The sequence below is a fragment of the Protomyctophum parallelum genome, assembly GCF_964188405.1.
Source record: "Protomyctophum parallelum genome assembly, chromosome: 19".
In the NCBI taxonomy this organism is placed as follows: Eukaryota; Metazoa; Chordata; class Actinopteri; order Myctophiformes; family Myctophidae; genus Protomyctophum; species Protomyctophum parallelum.
In genome coordinates, this window is record NC_139717.1 from 32443628 (window position 1) to 32466870 (window position 23243).

At 42.3% G+C, this 23243-nt stretch overlaps 1 protein-coding gene across 7 annotated transcripts in view; it reads left to right on the forward strand.

The window, feature by feature from the left end:
- Positions 1–695: 695 nt before the first annotated feature.
- Positions 696–23243, forward strand: part of ptprk (protein tyrosine phosphatase receptor type K) — a 139583-nt gene continuing 117035 nt past the window's right edge. For all 7 annotated transcript variants that reach the window (XM_083789788.1, XM_083789792.1, XM_083789790.1 and 4 more), the window contains exon 1: positions 696–1025. In XM_083789788.1, coding sequence (XP_083645914.1) covers positions 947–1025 — 79 coding nt within the window. In that variant the 5' untranslated portion in view covers positions 696–946. The remainder of the gene's footprint in view (positions 1026–23243) is intronic.

Consider the following 23243-nt stretch of genomic DNA (forward strand, 5'->3'; position numbering starts at 1 on the left):
AAAGGTGTCCTTAACAGGTGGCATGGATGCTGCCCCCATGAACCACAATCTGAGAAGCCATCAGCTGGGTGAAGCTGAAAAACTGAATTTCCTCCACAGGATTAACCCCTCTCTGCTTTCCTCCCTTTAGAATTGTTTTTCACGATTCATCAATATCTCCAATATAAAATAATAATAATAATATAGGCACCCTCCACTTTTTGTCCTGCAGGCTGTCTCAACCATGTCTGTCTGTCTGTCTGTCTGTCTGTCTGTCTGTCTGTCATAATATCTTTCCCAGCTCTCGTTCACTGCCTGTCTCACTCTCACCACAGTGTCACACACACACACACACACACACACACACACACACAACACACACACACACACACACACACACACACACACACACACACACACACACACACACACACACGCGCTTGCCTGTCTTTCTCGCTCCCCCTCGCACACTGCCTGTCTTACTCACACACAAACAACACACACACCGTCACTGCCTCATCTGTCTTACTCTCTGCCCCCCCCCCCATCTCTCTCACACACAAACACACACACACACACACACACACACACACACACACACACGCACACGCACACGCACACACTTTTTTGAATCGGGTGCCTGCCACCGTGTGACGTCACGGACTTTCACTCGCTCGCTGTGCTCGCTGTGTGTGTGTGTGAGTCCCCGACGCGACTCCCCGTGGAACAAAGTGCTGTCCGCTGCCTGCTCGCCAGACCTGCCGGAGCAGAAAAGACCGAGAACAGACCAGAGAAAGAATGGGGCACTTCAAGTCACCACAACAACCACAGGAATAAATCACAAGAAAGGACGGGAAAGGAAAGAGAGGAGGAGGCGGAGAGGGAGAAAGCCTTCAAACTTGTGGGGGGAAAGCACAACTTTGGGGGAAACTATTGGGGTTTTAAAGAACGCCGACTTCAAACAAACATGGATACGTTGTTACTGTTTCTGGGACTGGCGTTTGTTCTTTCGCCGAATGGGAGCGTCTCCGGACAGATACCGACAGGTAAGAAACTACAACGTTTTCTCCACACGGATGAGAAAGGGAAAGAAAGCATTGAAAGAATAAAGAAAATTGTTAAAGAGATAAGACACGGCAACGAGCAGTCTGTGTGTACACGTTACACTGTATCATGCACAAAGTTGAAAGCGCAGTGTGTTTTCGCCCCGACATGTATCCCAGGTGCGCTGCCGCTGTGGCGCTGGAGAAAAGTTTAACCTTTAGTAGTTTAAAATGCGAAAACAGTATTTTCAAGGCTGTGGAAAAATTCAGTGCAGGCAGAGACAGGTTTCATGGTGTGTGTGAGTGAGTGAGGGGGACTCGGAGAGAGTCCGAGAGAAGTCGGCTATAGGTTGGAATTCAAAGGTACGGTTGAAGTGCTCCCTTCAGCTGTAAATCCAGTTTGCTTTGTTTATGTGTAGCTTTTAAATGATATGGTAAATATTTTACATTTCAGTTCACAATGTTGTTTAACCCGGGTGTCTTCATAGGTGATTAATTACGATGCCAGTTTTAACCAGGAATATAATGGGCTACTGTGTCGAGTCGACGGGGGGAACAGTAATTTTAGCTTCGTAAAAGTAGGCTACAACTGATGTCACTTGCACAAAACAAGATTATTCTGTATTTCTGTTAACTGTCTGTTGAACTCTGCATTGCATTTCGCTGCACTGTAATAAAAACGTTTACATGATGCCACAGCAAGAGACAGTCCTGGTGAATGGAAACGGACCGCGGTGCTCTACAGCTCCGGACTAAATTAAAGTTAGGATGTTTCATTTAATTGTTGATCAACACACCAATAACAACGATCGGTTCGCTTTTACCGTCACCTTTTAAGCCAAATGTTAAGCTGAAACGATTTAATTAATTCACCAATTCACCATACAAAAACGATCTAACCCCCCTTACCCCCTGTGTTCGCCTCGTAGCAGTAAAGCGGAGCCTGCTGTCTTGCAAATGCACTGTAGTGGTCACCTATATCCTACAATTCAGAACCTTTTTAAAACATAACTTTATATACAGTTCACGGACGTATTTTGCCAAATCCCACACACACACTGTTGGCCACTTTAGATCTGGAGCACTTTGATATGGCACAGCTCCGTCTATTTGACTATAACGAACCTTTTTGGCATGTACTTCAGTACTTGTCTGCTGTTCATTGCTTTAGTTCCGCATTCAGTCGCTCAGCTCAGAACTCACTAAACTAACAATCTCAGAGAGAGGGAGAGAAGAGCAAAGGACAGGCAGGTATAGAGACACATGGAACAGAGAAAAGAGAGACGGACAGACAGACATAGCCTAGTCCGAGATTGGGAGAAGAGACAGAGCTGTCTCTTGTCCTCTTGACCTCAAAATCGCTGTAAAACGCAACTAATGTGACTTTATGAACAACCCAGAGACAGTGTTGTGCTTCAGCCCGTGAAACACATGCAGCATTCCCCTGACTGTATCCTATACGTGTTGGGAATAATAAGCAAAAGCGCCATAAAACGATGCCACACTTTTGGTCCTGCGTTCATTGGCATAAAACTGTGGTCGTTTAATGACTTCAGTTTAATTACACTGGTCATTAATGACCAGTTTATTAGTGTGAGCTTTTATGACCCTATATCCTTACCCCTCCCCCGCCGCCCCGTTTGTCCATTTGGTCCTCCTCTGGGGAGCAAATGCGTGGAATTCCTTTGAAACCCGCTCTGGGAATTTGAGAGGGTTGTTAATTTGCAAGTAAATACTAGGATGGTGTGTTTTAGTGCGCGAGGCAGGTCATCATTAGCTGACAGGAAGGGAAAAAATTGGCAGTGATTCAGAAAGTCCAACCATATAACCAGTCATGTGCTTAGATTAATTATATGCTTAAACTGTTTGTGATCCCATTAAAAAATCGATTAACTGTTATATATATATATATATATATATATAGCGGCAGCCTATATATATATTTTACTTCCATTCTAGACTATGAATAAACTATGAATTATTTAGGTTTGAGAACAGCCTGAACAGGTAGCAAGAGGCCCATCTACAGATATATTGATTTTACATATCCTACCTCATCAGAGCTTAAAAGCACCAAAGTATAAAATATGTATGCCTTAAGAAGTTTATTAACAATCGATTAGTTATACAACTGTCATTCTAGCCATGAGAAAAAGCATTGTTAAGCCATTGAGCATTGCATTTGCTTGCCTTGCTGCTTTGTGCAAACCGCCATAGAGGATGACAGAGAAACCTAAGTTACAAATATATTTTTCGAACCACACATGTCATGTCATGAACACATTCATGCTGTTTGTCTTAATGTTATCTCCCATCTGTTTCTCCTCATCAAGTCAAAGTGTCATTTTTCCTGTTGTCTCTCTCTTGCAGTGCTTTGGTGACTGTGTGTGTGTGACACTGTGTGTGTGACACTGTGTGTGTGTGTGTGTGTGTGTGTGTCACGCAATTCATTTCCCCACTTTCTGCAAAGTCAAAGTCAATAAGCGGGTTTATATTAATTTGGCTTCTTCATGCAAACCTCTCTCCTCTGCGATTGCGTATAGTGACACAGATTCTAGCTGTCTTTAATCTTAATGAAGTGAAATAATTGTCTTCCATTAGTGATCCAGACGAATTAGAAGCCTGTACTGCATTAGAACATGACAACTCAGTTGGTGTAATTATAATTGTAAAAAAAAAGAGGGAGGAAAAAAACATTTAAACTAAGTTGGTTTCATTAAATATATTTCTTGGCTACATTTGGTGAGTTCAATTAAATATCTTGTCATGTTGTTTAGCTGATGAAATGGGGGAAGCAGCGCTGGCTTGTGGATGTGCACATTTACACCAGGGCTATCACAAGGGACTGAAACTGGCAGGAGGGAGGGAGGGTGTGGGTGTGTGTGTGTGTGTGTGTGTGCGTGTGCGACTGAGTGTGTGTGTGCTCACGCACATGCATGTGTACACACATTTGTGTCACACACTCTTTGTGTATGTGTGTTCTTCCCTCTATCTGAACCATTTGCTTGTGCATCTCTCAACGCAAATCTCTCCGATGCTTTCAGAGACCATTGACAGACAAAATCACATGTAATAATTTGGTATCATATTTCTTCATCTTTTACATGGCTTCTAAAAGGCTAAAATATTTTCTTCCAATTCACATTTTAGGTGGTAACATCAGTGTAATTTTGAATCATTGGAATGGACATTAGGTGACATTTCCTTTCTAATATATAGACATGTATATTCTTTGGAGGAAAATATTAAAGATGTTTTTCTGCCATTTACTTCTTTATTCAAATCAAAGGCTGTTTTGTTCATTATACCTGTTCTACACATATCAGTAAAGGAAATCTGTTCCTTTGAAAATACTGTCTCTTTCTCTGCCGTTGCCTAGTTAGTGTGTGTGTGAGTGAGTGTGTGTGTGTTGGGGGGGGGGGGGGGGTAAATGTTATTAATCTGGGCATGAGCATTGAGCATTCATCAGCTCATCCCTCATTAGACGGTGTATGCTACCTTGTGTTTGAAATGTACCTCTGTCCTCCAGCCACTTATTTACCTCTTAGAGAGAGCACGACATAGAGCGAACAAGAGACAAACTGCCAGAGATGGAAAGAAACGGAACAAGATCTAAAACCACTGCTAGCAGCAGCTCCTATAGCTTGTGCTGCTCTTCACACGCAACTGGACCAATGTGGTTTGAACCAACACTACAATGGATTTTTTTGTGTGGTGTTAGAGGAAAAGCCACCACAGGGAACTACCAAAGTCAGTAGCCTTCATCCTACAATCTGCCTCTGGCTATTGGAATATAGGAGAAATACTGTGTGCAAACATTACATTTTGGCCTGAGGATGGTAGCCTGGGTTCCAGCCTGATTCGTTGCGTTCTGTGTTTTGTTTTGTCACTTCACTACTCAGTCTGGCCAGCCTCCTGTTTGACTCGATTTCATATAAGGTCACCTGTTACGTAGTCATGTTGTTGCTGATACGTCATCAGCCAGGGCCACTCTGTTCACGCTTTTCTTACTGTTTAAAAAAGTTATACTCATGTGAAGTGAGGGGTGCTCTTATCATCATACATCAGCCAATCAAATCATCACATTCCGTGGTACAAACACGTGCTCAAACACACCTACACACAAAGCTCTGCATAGGAGGGGCTAGCGCCCCTCAAAGAATTGCGTCAGTTCGAGACTTGAGAGTAAAACCCGGGCTTAACCTACGGTAAAAAGTAAACACTAATTACTTGCTCAAGCAGAGCTTATTGTGGTCGGCTGGATCAGAAGTGGTATGTATATAATATATACATACCTGTGGTAGTCATGGTGGTCATATTCTATAACTTATAATTGGCTGTTGATGGTGACGTAATTTAGATATGTTTCAATGTCGGATTGTCGGGTGGGCAAAAGGTATGTATGTATACATGTATGTCATCTGAGACCTATCGAAATTACGTCATCATCAACAGCCAATTATAAGTTATAGAATATGAATATCTCATTGAGTTGCAAGAAGTTGCACTGGTGTGGCTGACATTAGAAACTTTTGTCTCAACCTGACTCTTTGGTGTGGTTTGGACTTTTTAGAGCCTTGCCTCTTAGCTTGACTTAAAGCAAAGCTAGATAGAGATCAAGGAGAAGAGACATGTGACAAAGATCATACTTTTTTTTTGAACAGCTGGCTGTTTAAGTAGGACATGCACCTTTTTTCCTTTGAATTGTTTTAATTCATCTGGACATTCCTCTGGTCTGGGTCAAGCTATATAGATATTGATGATGATAAAACAGGGATGGTGATTGGTGATGCAGACCACCAAAAACAGCAACCTTGCCTTTGAAATGAACGGCAAACTGGATTATGTACACGTCCCTCTTCTGATGAGCATATTGGACTATGTATCGTCGTGCAGAAACCTCATATCTCAGAATTTCAACTTTTAGTTTTTGTTTTCATAAATGAATGCCCTACTGTAGAGTGCCACACACAAGTAGTGAAAATAGCCGACCTACAAGCAAGCTTGTACGTCCCTGTTTTCACTATTTAAAATGTTAAACAAATTATAATAAAAAAGGAAACTGTTTTGGACACAAGGTTTCCATCCGACAGCAACGACTCTCTTCTTGTCTGCTTCACAGCTGCTGTAACAAGACGACTTGAAACCTGCCACTGCTTTGCTTTGTGCATTAAAACACGGACACACACACACACACACACACACACACACACACACACACACACACACACACACACACACACACACACACACACACACACACACACACATGCACATCCCACACGCTGACCTCTAATGGCTGATTAAGTAATCAACGCTTCCAACTGATTAATTACATTACACAGGCACAAACACATGCACATACACAGGCTCACACAGTCTTCTGGTGATAATGATATACTAATGGAGAAACTGGCTGTTGTGAGTGAATGTGTGAGAGAAAGAGATGATGCCTTTGCCATTTACTGAGGCTCAAATATCACCACAATGACCGTCATTAGAGAAAATATTAATGTTAGCCAGGTAGGGGTTAGGGTTCAAAATGAGTGTAGAGGTTAAGGCTAGACGGTAGACACACAGTGATGAGGGTTGTGGGAAAATGAATTGTCCTCATAATTCAGAAGTGTGTGTGTGCGCTAGAGATCTACTACATTTTTCTGTGAGTGTGATTTAGCTAAATGTGGGTGCTGATTTCTGAAACTACTTGCTTGATCTTCTGGCATTGATTTGCGCTTGTTTCCACTTAATGAGATTTGTAAACAAAGCCAACAAAGCCAGTGTATTATGTTGCAATATTTTGTCCCGTATTTCAGTTAGAAACAATCAATCATTTTCTTAAAACTTCCCCCAGTGCAAATGATGAAACAGTGATTGGATGTGGTTTTGATGTATTCATTTCAACAATCCAGTCCAATCAAAATGGAATTGCATATTTACATCACAGCCAAGTTTTAGATATTTCTTGTTGTTGGGAATGGGATGTTATAAAACACGGCAGAAATCTGACTGAAAAGTTGTGTGGATCCACACAGCCACAAGTGTGCATATTGTGAGTTGTTCACGTTGTGCTTACAAGTATGTAGAGTAATGTGTGTGTGTGTGTGTGTGTGTGTGCTATATCCAATCTAATGCTGTGTTGTTATTCTCTGTTGCTTCTACTGGACCCAGCTCACATGGGACGCTCTGAAAAGGGTGAGTTATGATTGGCCAGCCACGAGCTGAGCTTTATCATCCATCATTATCATCGTCATCACCAGCACCACCATCATAATGAACATCACTGTTTCGAAGCCTTCGCCCTATTTTTTATTTTTTTTGTAGTATACAGACAACCCATCTAACAAGGTCACTCGTAACCCTCCATCCCTCCTTCACTCCATGCTTTAGTAGTGATTTCATCAACTTCCACTTGCTTAGTGATCTCCAAGCCATCTAACACTAACACTTTAGATTTTAGAGAAGTTCATGCATGTCATTCCTTACAGGCCTACAGTGAGTTTTTTTAATGCCATGATAACCTTTTGTTGGTATAGCCTACTCTTTGATGTAATGGAGATTTGTTGTTGGTAATTTGGGTGGTATCTATAATTACATGGTGCTTTAGGAAACCATTGGTTCAGTAACATTAGTTGACAGACACTCTCCAGGCTATTTTGTGTTTTCTGTCAGGCATTCGTCTCTGTGCATGTCTCCCTCCGTCAGGGTCTGTCTCCTTCATGTGTGCACTTGGACAACTGTGTGGAAGTTTGAAGTCTACAGGTGTTGTTTGTTCAGTTGAGCCAGGTCTTTATTAAAGGAACTCCATTCCAACAAACTCTTTTTGTTTGAGATTCTCTTCTCTTCTCTTCAGTCACAGAACTGTTAACTTCAACTCACATACAGACACACTAGGGCATTAAGCAACTAGTCGACTAGTAAATCCACTAGTCGACTAGTTGATAAGAAAATAAAAGTATATTTCCCCCCGATTTTGTAGGCCTCAAGATCAGGTGGGTTATAGTCACCAATGTACACAGTTTGTAAATGTACAAATATATATTCCCCCCCCCCCCCAAAGAAACTAGTAAACTAGGCAACTAGTCAACTAGTAAAAATGACGAGAAGTGAATGCCCTTGCTGCCTTGTCTCTTGTCTCACAGCATGTGTTAACGAGGAGCTTGTTGTTCATTGTGAAAGTGACTGGTTAGTATAAGCAAAATCTTCACTCACTCACATGGGTCACATCATGGGTCGGGTGAGGTTCTAAGTTGTCAATATTACAGTATTTCAAGGTCAAATTGTGGTTTGTCTGTTAATTGATCCTTTATCAGTGAAAGCTGACTTCATCTTCCAGCTGTTTGCCATTTTTGTTTTTTACAGCCCTCTGCAGGAGTCTAGCCATCTATACAGTAAGTCTCAGGCTGGCCAGGTGAAGTCCGAGATCCACATTGGGGACACGCCATTCCATCCCGAGATGATGATCCATATTTCTTTCTTCCCCCAAAGGGATATAGTGACTTTCCTTTAACCCTCACTTTTGATTATGATGAAGCTAATAAACAGGAACATATTGTTAAGCCATAGTAATAAGCGCTGGGAGACAAACTGATTTCAGCTTTTGCTAGAGCTATAACAATAAAGTTATGTACTTGTTTGTTCAAAAGGAGAGATACATTGTCTAGCTGTGCCTTTTTCACTTGCGGTAGGGGATTCTGGCTGCATATTGAACAGGTTTGACAGGCTATGTGTGTTGGGGGGGAGGCTATATATATGAGGCTATGTGTGCCTAAGCTTTCAGGTAGACTAGGCATGTTAACATAGCCACAAGGCATCTGTGCGCGTGCCTGTGTGTAGGGCTATTTGGGCTGCAGCTGAAGTGATTTCCATTAGTCCAGTTAAGAAGACATCTGTCATGAAACACACTCACTCACACACACACACACACACACACACACACACACACACACACACACACACACACACACACACACACACACACACACACCCATTGGCAATGTATGTGTAGTGGATTAACTCTCCATTTCAGTTTGTTAGTGTCATATTAAACCCCACGGGCCACAGTCCCCCTTGTATAGCAATGAGACAAAAACATTTATTTTGTAGAGTGTTTCCCCATTTGTTTCAATTGAGGATTCTTTCTACACAGATCATTTTCTCTTTTACACGTTCATTTTGTAGAAATTCATTCAATCATTATTAAATCACGACTTTTCCCTTATGCAAGGTAGAGTCCTGAAATAACTAGGGTTTCCAGAGATGTGGTTGTCGATCTTCTCCTTTAAGCTGATTTCAGTTGGAGAGGAAAAGGGCAAGCTTTCTAGATACATAAACCGATAAACACAGTGTGTGTATGCATGTGTGTGCGTGCGTGAGTGAGCGTGCGCACATGCACATCAGGGCTTAGAGACGGATGACCAGTAGTCCATTAAGATTATCATCTCATTCCCCACCATACATCTTTGCTGGCGATACAGATAGATGAATATGTCTATCTGTGTGAACAGAGAATTAATCTTGTCAAAGATATTCTCCAGCTATTTTTCCCACTCCAAGTGATGTTACACAAGGTGTTATCTGTCTGATCGAAGGTCTGTCTGTCATTCCCATCTGTGGTAGATGGTTGTGAACAGACTGCAAGGCTGCCACACCCACACAAGTACCTATACCCACCCCTGATAGGACCAGGACTTTTTTGTGTTATCCTTTTAGCCCAAGTGTTACTGTACTTCCGTGCTGTTTACATATTTGACACGAAGGGGCCTTTCCTCCATGCAATATCACACAAAATTGACGACGGCCCCTTCTGTGACGCACACGGAACTGCCTCTCGTATGAGTGGACCGCATTAAATGACTTCCAAACTAACCTAGATGGCAACGAACGTGGCGTCGCTGTTAAGTAGTGATTCACCGAATATTCGGCTGCAGAAAATATTTGGCAGAAAATGGCTAAAAATGCCCGAATAGGCAGAAAATATATCACCGAATAGTGTATGCAATTAATGCATTCAAAAGAGCTGAATAAATGTTTGTTTTCTTCAACTTATTGTTTTTATTGTCATTGCCGGGGTAGACAATACATTTTATATACAAGCACAGCATAGCATCATTCGGTTCTCAGTACAAAATTCACATTTTCTCCCCAAGGGGAGATAATTGATGGAGATAATAATCTCCATCAATCAGAGAGAATGATGAATAGTATGTGCGAGTTACAGAACGCACCATACATATTTTTATAAATACTGTCACAGTGCGCATCTACCCACATAGTACAATCAGATCACATTAAACATTCATAATCTCTTTGTAGAAATACATCTTGGTAATGTTACATTTCTATGCGTGCGAAGGGCGTCCATTTCTTAATAAACTCATTTTGTAGCCTCACCAAATAAGTAATTTCTTCCATATCTCAAATTAATTTTACTTTATTCAGCCATTGTTCGTGGGTTGGAGGGTGTCCTAGCCAATATATTGTGATAGTCTTTTTGGCCGCTGTTAACAATATCTGGAGGAGGTAGTCCTTTTTCCTACCTTCAAACCCAGTCGGCACTACTCCTCTCTGTCTTGAAATCTTGTGGTATCTGAGTGTCAAAAAAACATTATTCCAGAATGGCTGTAACACGTCCAAAAGATATGCGTATGGTTACCGATCTGTTCACCACATTCCCGCCAGCACTCAGTTGTAGGAGTAGTGTCTGCTCTACCAGTCAATAATGGAGTGAATAAATGTTTTATGGACCCATAATAGTGATTATTATTTAAGTTAAGTTTTGCCATAACCATTTATTTTGCCATAAATCAGGTAGCTTTAAGGTACGGCCATGACAGCAATGGTAGGAAAAAAGATATATAATATTAATCATATTCGGTGCATCCCTAGCATTAGCCTTTCAATACCAGTGCCTCGGGTTCAAATCCTTCTCATCGCAGTGTTTATTTTCAGGTTAGGTTTAGGCATAGTTTCATGCCTTTGTTTTATGCCACACGGCCCACTTGGTGAGAAAAAACAGCAACAGAGGAGCGCCGTCTCTGGCGGGCTTGAGCAACGAGAGGCCACGGTGAGCGAGTCGCGGTGCTAGAGCAGTGCTGTTCGAGTTATGTACCGATAGGCATAGAATCATCAATATTATGAGCAATTTATGTTAAGTTTCAAGGTTTAGACTCTAAAGTATAGTTTCCCATCATTAGCAAGAACATTTCTACTTCAAGTTAATATAACTTCTATCTCTAATGACTTGCATCAAGACTTTCAATGACTTGCATCATCATTTAGCATGCTCCATAATGTGTCATAATAATGTGAGCATATCAAAATGAATAGAAAACAAAGTCTTTTTTTGAATCTTAGAATGAAACATCAAAAGAAGTATTTGTAATGTTCCGTTTCAAGTATCACAAACAAACACTTGCCTTGGGTTCAGAATGTCTTTCATAATAGAATATGCTTAACCATTGTTGCGCACAGGATGCCAAAATTTAATAACAGTAAATTACAGTCATTTTATACTAGTGGGAATATATCATGTAAGCACTAAGATTGCAGTGTGGTGTACCCTGGTCCCTGACTCCAGACAGCCTATTCGCAGATGAAGAACCTGTCTTTGCAGATTGGTGACCATGCATTTAGGGAATTCTAAAAATGGCGTGTGAATGGGTTCCATAGGTACAAAGGTCATGGAATTTACTATGCATGAAGCCCCATGTCCACCGGCCACCTGTTTTCTTTCTTTCTGCCAGCATTGCTTCTCGTGTTACTGATGTCCATTGCATGTCCGGTCCAGCTGATTCGGACATTTGCGTTCTCACATAAAAGCCTCTGGATAATGTCTAAGATAAGTTCAGGGTTAAGCACAATTTATACTTGGGCGCACTCGTGGAACTAGACGATCTACAAGCTTGTAGCTGAGCTTGTAGATCTGATGTTTTCGAATTGTGTGGCAATGGCGTGCAACATATAAATAAATAAAGCAGTTCATGTGTGAAAGCAGCTTGGGTGTCTCTCTCAAGCCTGTCTAAAAAACCTAGGATTTTAGCTTTGCCTAATCTTCTGGCCAAAAAATGCAAGTAGGCTCTCTTGAGTTGTGAGGAGGAAATATAATTGAGTGTGGTCGGTCTCTGTTGAAAATGTCAAGAAAACATAAGAACCCAGAGCTGCAAAGTACATTTCCAGATCTGTAAAAAGAAAAACTCCAAACATGCAGTAGTTTTTCATCTGTCTGTGGCCTTTATTGCTGAGGCCTGGTATCAGGTCAGCTTTGTGTTTGACTCTTAATCTTTTTATGTTGATGTTTGCAACCCCCCCCCCCCCCGCCGTGGTGATACTAAGCAGACTCCACTGTGTCTAGCGGAGCGGAGAGAAATCAGTTGGTTCAGTCAAACAAGCACCCTCCTCCTCTCTCCCTCCACTCCGCCACTGCTCTCCCAGCACACACTACTGAAGTATAACTCTGCCCCCCCCCCCACACACACACACACACACACACACACACACACACACACACACACACACACACACACACACACACACACACACACACACCACACTCTCCTAACAGTTACTTTACCTCCCTGCAGCCCCCTCCTCCCTCCCCCACTGCTCTTCTCCCTCTCCTTGGAATTTATGGCCCACTAACCTAAACAAAGAAACACAACATTGATCAAACCCTCCCCCTCTTCTCATGTACCTCCTCCACCTCTCCTGTTCCTCTCCCCCTTTCTTCTTCACATAATCTGCCTTTACCCTCCCCTCCTCTCTCGTTTCTTCCTCACTTCGACCTTCCAAGAGGAACCGTGACAAAACTGAAGTGGTGGTTTCATGTTCATGAATCTCTAGACTCTGTTGTCTGAGGAAGGAATGTAAAGACACGATGAAGGCAGTGATGCACAGAAATGACTCTCACTTATGGTTTGATTCAACATGTTACCCATCACCCTACTCTGAACATGAGCCACTCCATAATACACTTCTTGTCCAAAGACCAAAGAGTGAAAATAGCTAACCAAACTCTCAATGCATCATATTGCAACACTTTGCTATTTTATCCGTTTAAAAATGTTGAAATTTTGATTCAGACTTAAACTACCACAAAGGCCATGTTATATTTATTCAATGGGATGGCTCAACAGTGAGGAGCAAATTATTTTCTATAAAGTCGATGGTATTCTCACTCCTGATTTCTCCCTTCTCCTTGGTCCAAGCCAAGGTCTCTCAATCTGATTCCTTCTCTGGAATGCTTTTGTTAGGTTTTTCTTTCTACTCTGTTTTCAGTTGAGTCAACTTGACTATGAATCACAACACACGCAAACACACACACACACACACACACACACACACACACACACACACACACACACACACACACACACACACACACACACACACACACACACACATACACGCACACGTGCGCACACATGCACACACGCACACAAATCAAAATGTTTCTGTGTGCCACTGTGCCTCCATTGGGCCGAAAGTAAATAAAGGTGTGTCTGTCTCGCTCTCGCTGTGAGCCAAGAGAGCTGTCTTGTTGGACTAACAGTTAACAGATACAGTGCTACCTCTACATGACACAACTTGTCTCTTATACTCGGCTTCTCTTTTCATGGGCACACACACACGCACGCACACTTGCGCACACGCGTACACAAACTAATGCATACATAACACAGCCGTGACTCACTGGGTCATCTTGTCTGAGAAGTTTATTGCTTGCAAACAAGGTGAACTACAAAATCTAAGGTTATAAAATGTGTGTTTTTGCACGCGTGAGTGTGTCCATTCGTCAATCACATGAGGAGTTCTGGCTCAGTCTGAATGCAACGACCACATGAAGTGACCCAAGTCACACATCAAACAGTCCAAACGTCACTTGCAGCACGACCCGAGCGCTACTGACATGACGTCATTACAGAGCGCGAGTATTTTCATTTAAGTAAACAAACAAGAGACAGAGAAAAACAACCAAACGAGAGCAAAAGAAAGAAAACAAGCGAGAGGACAGAAAAGAGAGAAAACAATAGTGCTAGTTTGTTTTATAGGAATAATGTCACTTCATTATGTCAGCACTACAGTGGACGCCCGACAGACGATGAAATCTGTACCAAAGTCCTGACGTCACTCGCTCATCCCCTGGTCCACGGTCGCAGAAGTTTTATTTGAAATAGTCTCATATAAGCATTGTGGTCCACAAATAAATAAACTGTCTCAGCGATATTGTCAGGGAGGTGTCTCTGTATCGTTACAACAGTCAGTCACTCATATTTGGTACAGTCTGTTTCTAGCGAAAATGTTAATAATTCGGCGGCAGTAACAATAGCCTTTTGTCTCATTCAGTTGATTCTTTATATCCATATGAGTCAAACCACTGGGATCATTTGTTTATTTTTGGAACACAGTTCTTATTTGACGCGATATGAAAACGTTATTGGAATTCCGAAGGGGGGAGCCTGGGAGGCGGTTAAATGCAAACCGGGTAGGATGTGATTGTGAAAGGCCAATGATGCTCCCCCTGTCATGTCACTTGGGGAGGAGGCACACTGGAGGATGCCTCTGTACAATATTCTAAACTCGAAATGTACAGAAACAAGGCCGTTTATGAGGATATTTCTCGCGGAATGGTAGAAAATGGCTACACGCAGTCCTATCTGCAATGTCATATTGTTGTTGGATTTCTGGAAGTGGAAAATGTGGGTGGGGTAATTGACTCAACAGTTTTGTCAAAGTGCCATTGAGCTGTTCAGCATCCAGTAGTAGAAAATAGAAATTGGTTGGAATTTTCATAGCTGTATGAATGAATACACAACTCAGTATTGCTGGAGAGAGAGCATGTTTGTTAAAAAAAAAAGAAGCTTCTGTGGTCAAAAAGGTTAAAAAGCCATGAACTGTATCGGTCTGTTCATGTCATGTGCTTTCTTTCACACACACTACCTACCAGGCCACACCAGGCTGAGAGAGAGAGAGTGCTGGGTGGGCAAATCTGTGTGCTTTAGGAGCTATGGGTGCTTTACTCCATGTATAACACACACACACACACACACACACACACACACACACACACGAGAGAGCCACACATGTGGTTTGGGTTAGGCGCATTTTACCTCTCTCTGGCCTCAAGCTAACCACTTGTACTTTACCACGGTCAAGTACATGTGTGTTAGTGTGTTCAGCAAGTCCCTCTGTATGTTTGCTCATATAGAGTTTCCCAGGGAACAGCACATGAAGGTTAGCAGTCCAGGGTAGGGTGAGACTGAGGAAGAAAAATAAAGTGATACGGTAAATCGGTAATGCTGAAATTGGAAATGAGAAAGGGAGAGATTACCAACAGATTAGGTGATCTGTTGTTTGTGGTGAATACTGTTATACTATTATACTGTTATACTAATATACTAGAGTTGTGTGCACCACTGCAACAGAATAATAAATATAGTGTATATTTTAGGGTGAAGACTTTTTATCAATATGCCTTTGATAATGCAGGTAATCAATATTTATCAGACAATCCTAGTGTCAGCTTCACATATACATGTTGTTTCTTTCATTTTGTCCTCTCATATAGAGCTACACGGATAGTATAATATGTTAATATGTTCATCATATTACTGCATGATTTCACCTGGAGACGGGACAATGAAGGCTCTCGTGAGCAACCAGCACCGCACAGACCCCAGCTCAAAACCTCTACCGATGTGTTGTTCAAATGGAATGTTAATATGATCATCATATTTTTGCATGATGTCACCTAGAAACAGGACAATAAAGGCTCTCTTGAGCAACCAGCTGAAAACTTCTCTACCCATGTGCAAATGGAGTAGTTGGGTCCATGGTGACGTGTGCTGCTTACAGCCTTGTCACTCAGGGCTTGAAAATAGTTTGGCTGTTAACACATTTACAGAGTTGTTATGACCGTTGCTTGAATCACATAACAAGGGCTGAATCGTTCCCACATGTTCGCTTAATGTGAAGTTCAAGTCTTACACGATTGTAAGCCTCCACGGCCCACGCGTGCGTCAGAATAGCTTTTACTGCACAATCAAGCAGGACTTAAACTGGAGACTGAAGTTGTCTTTTAATGCATCACAGGGCTGTGACAGACGGACTTTACCACCTTTATGTCGGCCATTTCTTTTTGCGACGCTTTGTGATAGCTTACCACCTTTTTGCCTGCCACTGTTCCTTTTGCATGCTCTCTCACAACTTCCATTCACCATCAACTTGTGTCAGTATCAACATTTTATGCCATATTACTTGTGTTGCTCTCTGTCATAATTCAGTTTGTAACTGTGCAGTATCACATGCAAGTGTTGGTATATGGAAAACAACATCAATCACAATCCTAATTTCCTGAACTAAAGCTTAAAGGGCAGTTTCATGGTCTGTAATAATGTGATACAAAATAGAATACGTTTCTTGTTACCTGGATAGTTACTACCTCTTGGTAGAGTGATTTGAAGTCCTATTTTATAATTAAAATTGGGCTTTGGGGCTATTTGGAATCGCGATACTTGCTGATTAAAAGAAATGCCGTTCTATAAGCTCACAAAAAGTGACATTGAGCTGACATGCTCAAAATAGGGATGCCAGGGTTTCTCAAATAATTAAATGTCAAGGACCCCCGAATTGATATATAATATCAATTTGGGGGTTATTGACAAGAAAATGTTTGAAAACCATTGCAGGTGTGAGGTGACTATCTGGGTCTGAATTTATGAAATGTAATGATGATTATTATTTCCAGCTGCGCCTGTGGCAGGTAGATTTCCACCTACCACTCAGAATGTTTGCCTGCCACTCTAACCAATGTGGAAACATCATTTTATGTCATTTGAATTAATAAACCATTCATCACATTGTTATTGTGATTTACTGTTATCGGAGGGTTGTGTAAAAGGTGTGGTAGCTGAATATAGAAATGAATGTCTCTGTAAGTAACGCGGTATAACATATTTTGTACTTTAATTGAAATTTATAGTATGGTATAACTATACGAATGGGTGTATTTAACATAAGAATAATGGATGTAACGATAACAAAAAACCCATAATCCGTGAATCCATAAATGCCCTGATTCATAATTTGTTGTGTACGGTGTGTCGCACATAAGCCGATCCACAAGCTGTTTTTGGTGCACGACACAGACGTACAACTGAGTATAAGTCAGGCTTAATATAGCTCTGCTCATGAAGTCCACTCATCTGTCACTGATCTTTAAAACATCTGCTAAGGTTTCTTACAGGAGGGATGTTATGAAGATCAGCGTAAAATCTGTAAACATCTGAACATATGATCACTGTGAACACGATCATAGGATTCCTCCGATGTTGTTCAAGGAGATATTTGACTTTTCTCGACAAAATGTCCCTCGTGGGATCAATAAAGGTCTATTTATCTATCTCACTATCTATCGGGGAAAAAAAACAGTAATATTTTCGTCCCGATTACCTGGTGCCGTGTCATTAGTCAGAAGGTTCATTGTTCCGAAATGACTATCCCTATCTCTAACCCTAACCTAAACCTAACCGCAAGCACGGGATCAAACCTAAACCTAACCGCAAGCACGGGAGCAGTGCATGTTCGGACTAACGGGACTTCGGGTCTATGGGCAGTTCCCGATTACCTAAGCCCACGATAATATTGAGACATTCTTCTTGCCGTGAATTGACAATATATTACCTCCCTAGAATACATTAATGAATGGGAGTCTATCGTATGGTATAACAGAGTATAGAAATGCATTGGAGTCTGTATAGCATGCCATGGTATAAAACCCAATGTGGGAGAGCAGGTAGCTGTTTGAAGTGTGATAAGGGGCTACACAGGAACAGAGCGGGCTGACACAAAAACATTTCCAGCTGCACTTTCTCATTCCTTACCTCCTCCATATCTACTGATAGACCATACATGAACACATGGAGGGGAAGGGTGGCTGCCAGGGGTGATAGCAGGCAGAAGGGAGAGAGAGGGAAAGATGCTGGGGAGGGGAGGGTCAGGCTGATGTGAATTTAGGATGCAGCGCTCCGTTTTCTTTTCCGTGTCTCTCCCAAGGACATGTCTTGCGTTAACGCTGGTGGGATCTTGGGACCCCCAGGGGTCCTTGAGGGGCTTCCAGGGGGTCCCCAGCTAAATGAGGAACAATGTAACAATGGTTAAAATGTATTTGTAATCATTTTTACATTGTATTTAACTCATTTTGTGAAATTTCATTCAGGTGTGTAATTTATTTATATATTTCTAATATCTTTGATGACCCTTTGGGAACCCCTGTTTTATGGGGTCCTTGGAATAAAATATTTTCAAATGGGACGTCAGGTCTGTGGGCTAATATTTTGTAAATACATCAATTTGAGGGCCCTTTAAAAAGATATGAAAATGTTTGAGAACCACTATTCTATGAGAATATTTGTTAATGCCTCTTGAGCGTGCTTTCCAGTATTTGGGATTAATCATGCAACAATGTTTGGAATGGGAAACTGGAGTGTTCCACTTTAGGTAGGCAAATAGTTTAGTTAGGCTATTCTTTGGCAATGTAGGACGCATATAAAGTTAAACCGAAAGAGAGTTGCAATGTGAGCCTGAGAGCAATTGACCCCACATCCCTGTGCATATAGAGCAGAACAGAAAGGGAGACTGAGAGAGAGCAACATGAGAGAAAGATTTGGACTTTGCTCCTGTTAGTTTCAGGGGTGTGTGTGTGTCGGTGTGTGTGTGTGTGTCCGTGCGCTTACATTATGAGCTGTCTGGAATTCTCCCTCCGCCTGTGATTGGTGGGTTTGTCTCAGCTGAAATCGGCCTGACTATTTGTCTTTCTGCAGTGACTCTGTTTTGGATTGTTCAGGGTCTCGAGGCAGGGAGGGGGATTCATTACATGGAACTGGCTTCGAACACAACAGACCGCACAAAACACGCCCATCTTAAATCTGTCTGGCGGACTGCGTGACATTTTTATCTCCTGGTTTCACCAGGAGATTGCTATGTCATACAGTGTGAGCTCATAATGTTTGCACGTATATTGTGGTGTGTGTCAGCCTCTCCCAATTCATTCTATGGGTTGATTTGCAGGTATGTTTAAATATATAATTCGTATTATGTGTCGTGTGCCTAAAATTGTCAATCTACGAGCTCACAACGGGTCACATTCGCGGGCTGTTGTGAGCGAATCATTGCAAACCATTCGTCTGAACCAGGCTTCGGAGCCACACTGCTGGCATGAGATGCGTGATCCATCAAAGCGTAAAAGACGAAATGGAAGAATATGTCTCACTCTTCTCGCTTCTCCTTTCTCCTCTGTCGCTCATTACTCCGATCACTCCACTTTCAGTGACGACGTCCCTAGTGACGCCTCATTACTAAACACACACACATACACACACACACACACACACACACACACACACACACACACACACACACACATACACACAGTTCAGTGAGATAATTCACATGACTGTTTAATGTGGTGTGGACAGATGCAAGGACTCACTCACTCATTTATTTATTTAATGTGTGTGTCTGTCTGTGTGTGTGTGTGTGTGTGTGTGTGTGTGTGTGGCTGTGTGTGTGTGACTGTGTGTGTGCCTGTGTGTGTGACTGTGTGTGACTGTGTGTGTGACTGTGTGTGCGCGCGTATTTTGAATGAAGGTGATTTCAATGTTCTTGTACTTCAGGTGGTCTCTGGTCTTGTGATGCTGTTGTTGCTGGGTTGAGATGGAGTCATCTATCAAACAAACTTTACCAAAAGAACTAATGCCAATGGCCACCTTGTCAAGACTTCTGAGGAGCAACCTCACGTTCTATCAGCGTCAGAAATCCAAATGACACGAGTGTGTGTGTGTGTGTGTGTGTGTGTGTGTTTGTGTGGGTGAGTTTGTGACTTTGCGCACACGCTTGTGTGTGCACGCTTTTGCATGCTGAATGCTGATATGTAGTGGCAGAATTAAAGTTAGCACTGACCTGTGTGTGTGTGTGTCTTGGAGGCACGGGGAGGAGTAGTTTGTGAATGTGGCAGGTAGTTAATTGTGTGTGTGTGTGTGTGTGTGTGTGTGCGCGCGTGTGCATACTGACCATGGGGGCTGACAGGCAGTTCTTAATTAGTTGCCACGGCTACCAGTGATGCGTCCTGACAGTAACCGTGGCGATGACAGAATCACCTGCCTCGGAGCAGAGAAACATGCTGCGAGAGATGCAGGCTCCCTCACCGTGTGTGCGTGCGTGCGTACGTGAGTGTGTGAGTGCGTGCGTGCGTGCGCTGCTGTGAAACCGTGGCATCGGTGTGTGTATGTGTGGCTGTTAGTTTTTGGGACCTACACTAAGGTCGCATTCATACCAGAGAGCTTTGCTGCGATTAAAACGAATCCTGCTGCGCATTGTCAGAAAGTGCGCTTCGTTTGGCAGGTGTGAAGGCTCATTCGAATCCTAATGCGCAGCAAATAACCGCATTTTACTCCTCCCAAAAACGTGGGTTTCGCTTCGCTTCGAATCGCACTTGACTACGATTCGGTGCAGGTGTGAATGCAATCCGCAGTAAATAAAGGAAATGAAGCAAACATAATGTGGCGGGTGAGGAGCTGAACACAGTTGGAGACGGAGAAGGCATATTTTACGCAGCGCAAAGATGTCCCGTTACTGTGGATAGACGTGGTCGAATAAGGAGACTGAAGCCCTGATCGAAATGAGGACGTGTACATTAATCAATTGCTTAAGAAAACACATAAAAACACTGCAGTGTATTATAGCCTACATAATATTCTGTCTGTCTGTGCGTGCCGTAAACATGGAGTGCTGTCACTGTGTGGGACTGGGGAGTTATATCAGTGCGCTCAGCGCTGTGCCTCCATGCCCAAAAGAACAGTGTGTGGCGGCTGCGTGCGTAGAGAGAGAGGGGGGGGTCCCAGACGGCACGACACATGCACGTTATGAGTGTAATTTTATCACCATAGATTTCACTGTGTAGGATATAGTTTATGAATGGAACACATTGATAAAGGTCCCCCTGCTGCGTTTCCAATTGCTGCGAATGACAGTTTGAAGGCAAACCGCAGCCAATTAAATATGCAAGAAACCCAAATCCCCGCCCATACGGATTTGAGTCTACCGAAGTATTAGGTGAGAATGTGACCTAAGAGAGAAGGTCAGACTTAAGAAAATGTCACTTCGTCACCAACTCTGGTACTTAGTCGTATGATAGGAGAGTGGAGACATAATGTTAACGATAGTGGTACTCAGATTATGCGTCTGTTATGTTTAAAATTATAAAATCGGTTACTTGACATTTACTTAGCCGTCAGTCAGTCAGCGAGTTTGGATGCGGTGAGTCACAGACAGACAGACAGACATTTTGGTAAATCTAGTATCTCCAGAGAGATCAACACAGTGGTGTTGTAATTAAACTAGTTGTATGATGACATGTCATGTTGGCCCCTATGAATTTCACATTGCAGTTCAGTAAGGCCATGTTAGAGATAAGATGACATTAGGATACCCCCGCCCTGTCCCAAACATTGAAAAAGAGGTCTTACATTGGCCGAGATAACAAACAGTGCAGCCTGATAAGCTGAGAGAAAGAGAGACAGAGTAAGCAATTTATGTAAACGTATGTTTTTTCATGCCAATAATGCCCTTTGAATTGAATTGACGGAGAGAGACACACACGCACAGAGAGAGAGAGAGATGCAGAGAGGAGGAGAGATGAGAGTTTGACTCAGAGACACAGAGAGCCTCCTTGTCTCTGTGTGTGTGTGTGTGTGTGTGTGTGTGTGTGTGTGTGTGTGTGTGTGTGTGTGTGTGTGTGTGTGTGTGTGTGTGTGCTTTTCCAATTTGACACTAGAGAACTCGGTGATGAATGTTAATTGGCCAGCATTTAACCTCTCACCTCAACACACTGACAAACAAAATACTCAGATGTGCAAATATTGGGGATGTACTACTCACGCACGCACGCACATACACGTAGGTACGTACAAATGCATGGACTTGCAAGGAACGCATTCTTGCACTCAACTCACACACATCATGCATAGAGTGCATACTTTCTACAACACACACACACACACACACACACACACACACACACACACACACACACAGTCTTGGTAAAGTGGACAAGGGATGGAGTGGCTATTGTAGTATTCATGAGTGTGTGTGACTGTGCGTGTGTGTGTGAATGACTGAGCGTGGGTGGGCAAATGTGCATGCATAATGCCTGTGTGTTGAGAGTCTGAGCTTAGTAGGGGTCAAAATAGACTGATTTCCTGGAAGACTTCAATTTAGTAGAGAAATTGGTCTTTTGACTTGTTAATTTAAGAATTATTTTCCTCACAATTTGCATTGTATGAACAATTCATGGCGTTATAAATAATGGGAAATCTATGAAATGTCCCGAATCAGCTGTAGGCTATTCCAAACCTAAAGCCTTCCCTTTGATGAACTATACTGGGAGTTCTTTAGTCACATCTATTTGTTTATGTGGGTATTTTCACTCGCTTCACCTCTCCAGAGTGACTCAGAGTGGTCAGTCAGCAGTTTTTATGCATACTGTAACTGTATGTGCATTGTGCAACACTCATACTAGTGAGTAATACTCAGTTTAGTGAAAGTGGGGCAATTCAAGTGTACTTTTGCTTGATTTATACTTTGAAAATATCCGCTCTTCAAGCTTACAACAGGTCACACAGCTCAAAGCCGAGTCGTCGAAATGTTGGTGGGACATATTCTGCAGAATCACAACTATAACAAGATCTTCATAATGGAAAAGTGCAGGTAGAACGGCATCCAGGTACGATAAAGTATATTTATCACTTAGTTGCGGTGTCAAATCTGCAAGATGCAGAAGGCATACATCTACACATCAAGTTCACTTGTCTATTTCACTTCAGACGCTCAGGATTCTTATGCCATGCAACACCGTATGACGATGCATACTGTAAATGAAGCATAATCATTGTGAATACATTGTGAGTACAGGAGCAAGTCTCATTTGTTTCCCTGTTGTGCTGATCTCAAAGTATCGTAGATCATAAGGTAGCACGTCGTCACATGATAAAACACATGTGGGTTAAATGAAGGGCTGCAGCTGTCTACAGCTCACAGGAAATCACACAGATTTCCCCCCAAAAGTTCTCTTTCAACATGACATGAAAGCCCATAGTGTTGCCTTATGTACATGGTAAACACACTCAGTTCATTTAGGGGGATTTGCGTGTTTATGTGGGCTAGGCTAGT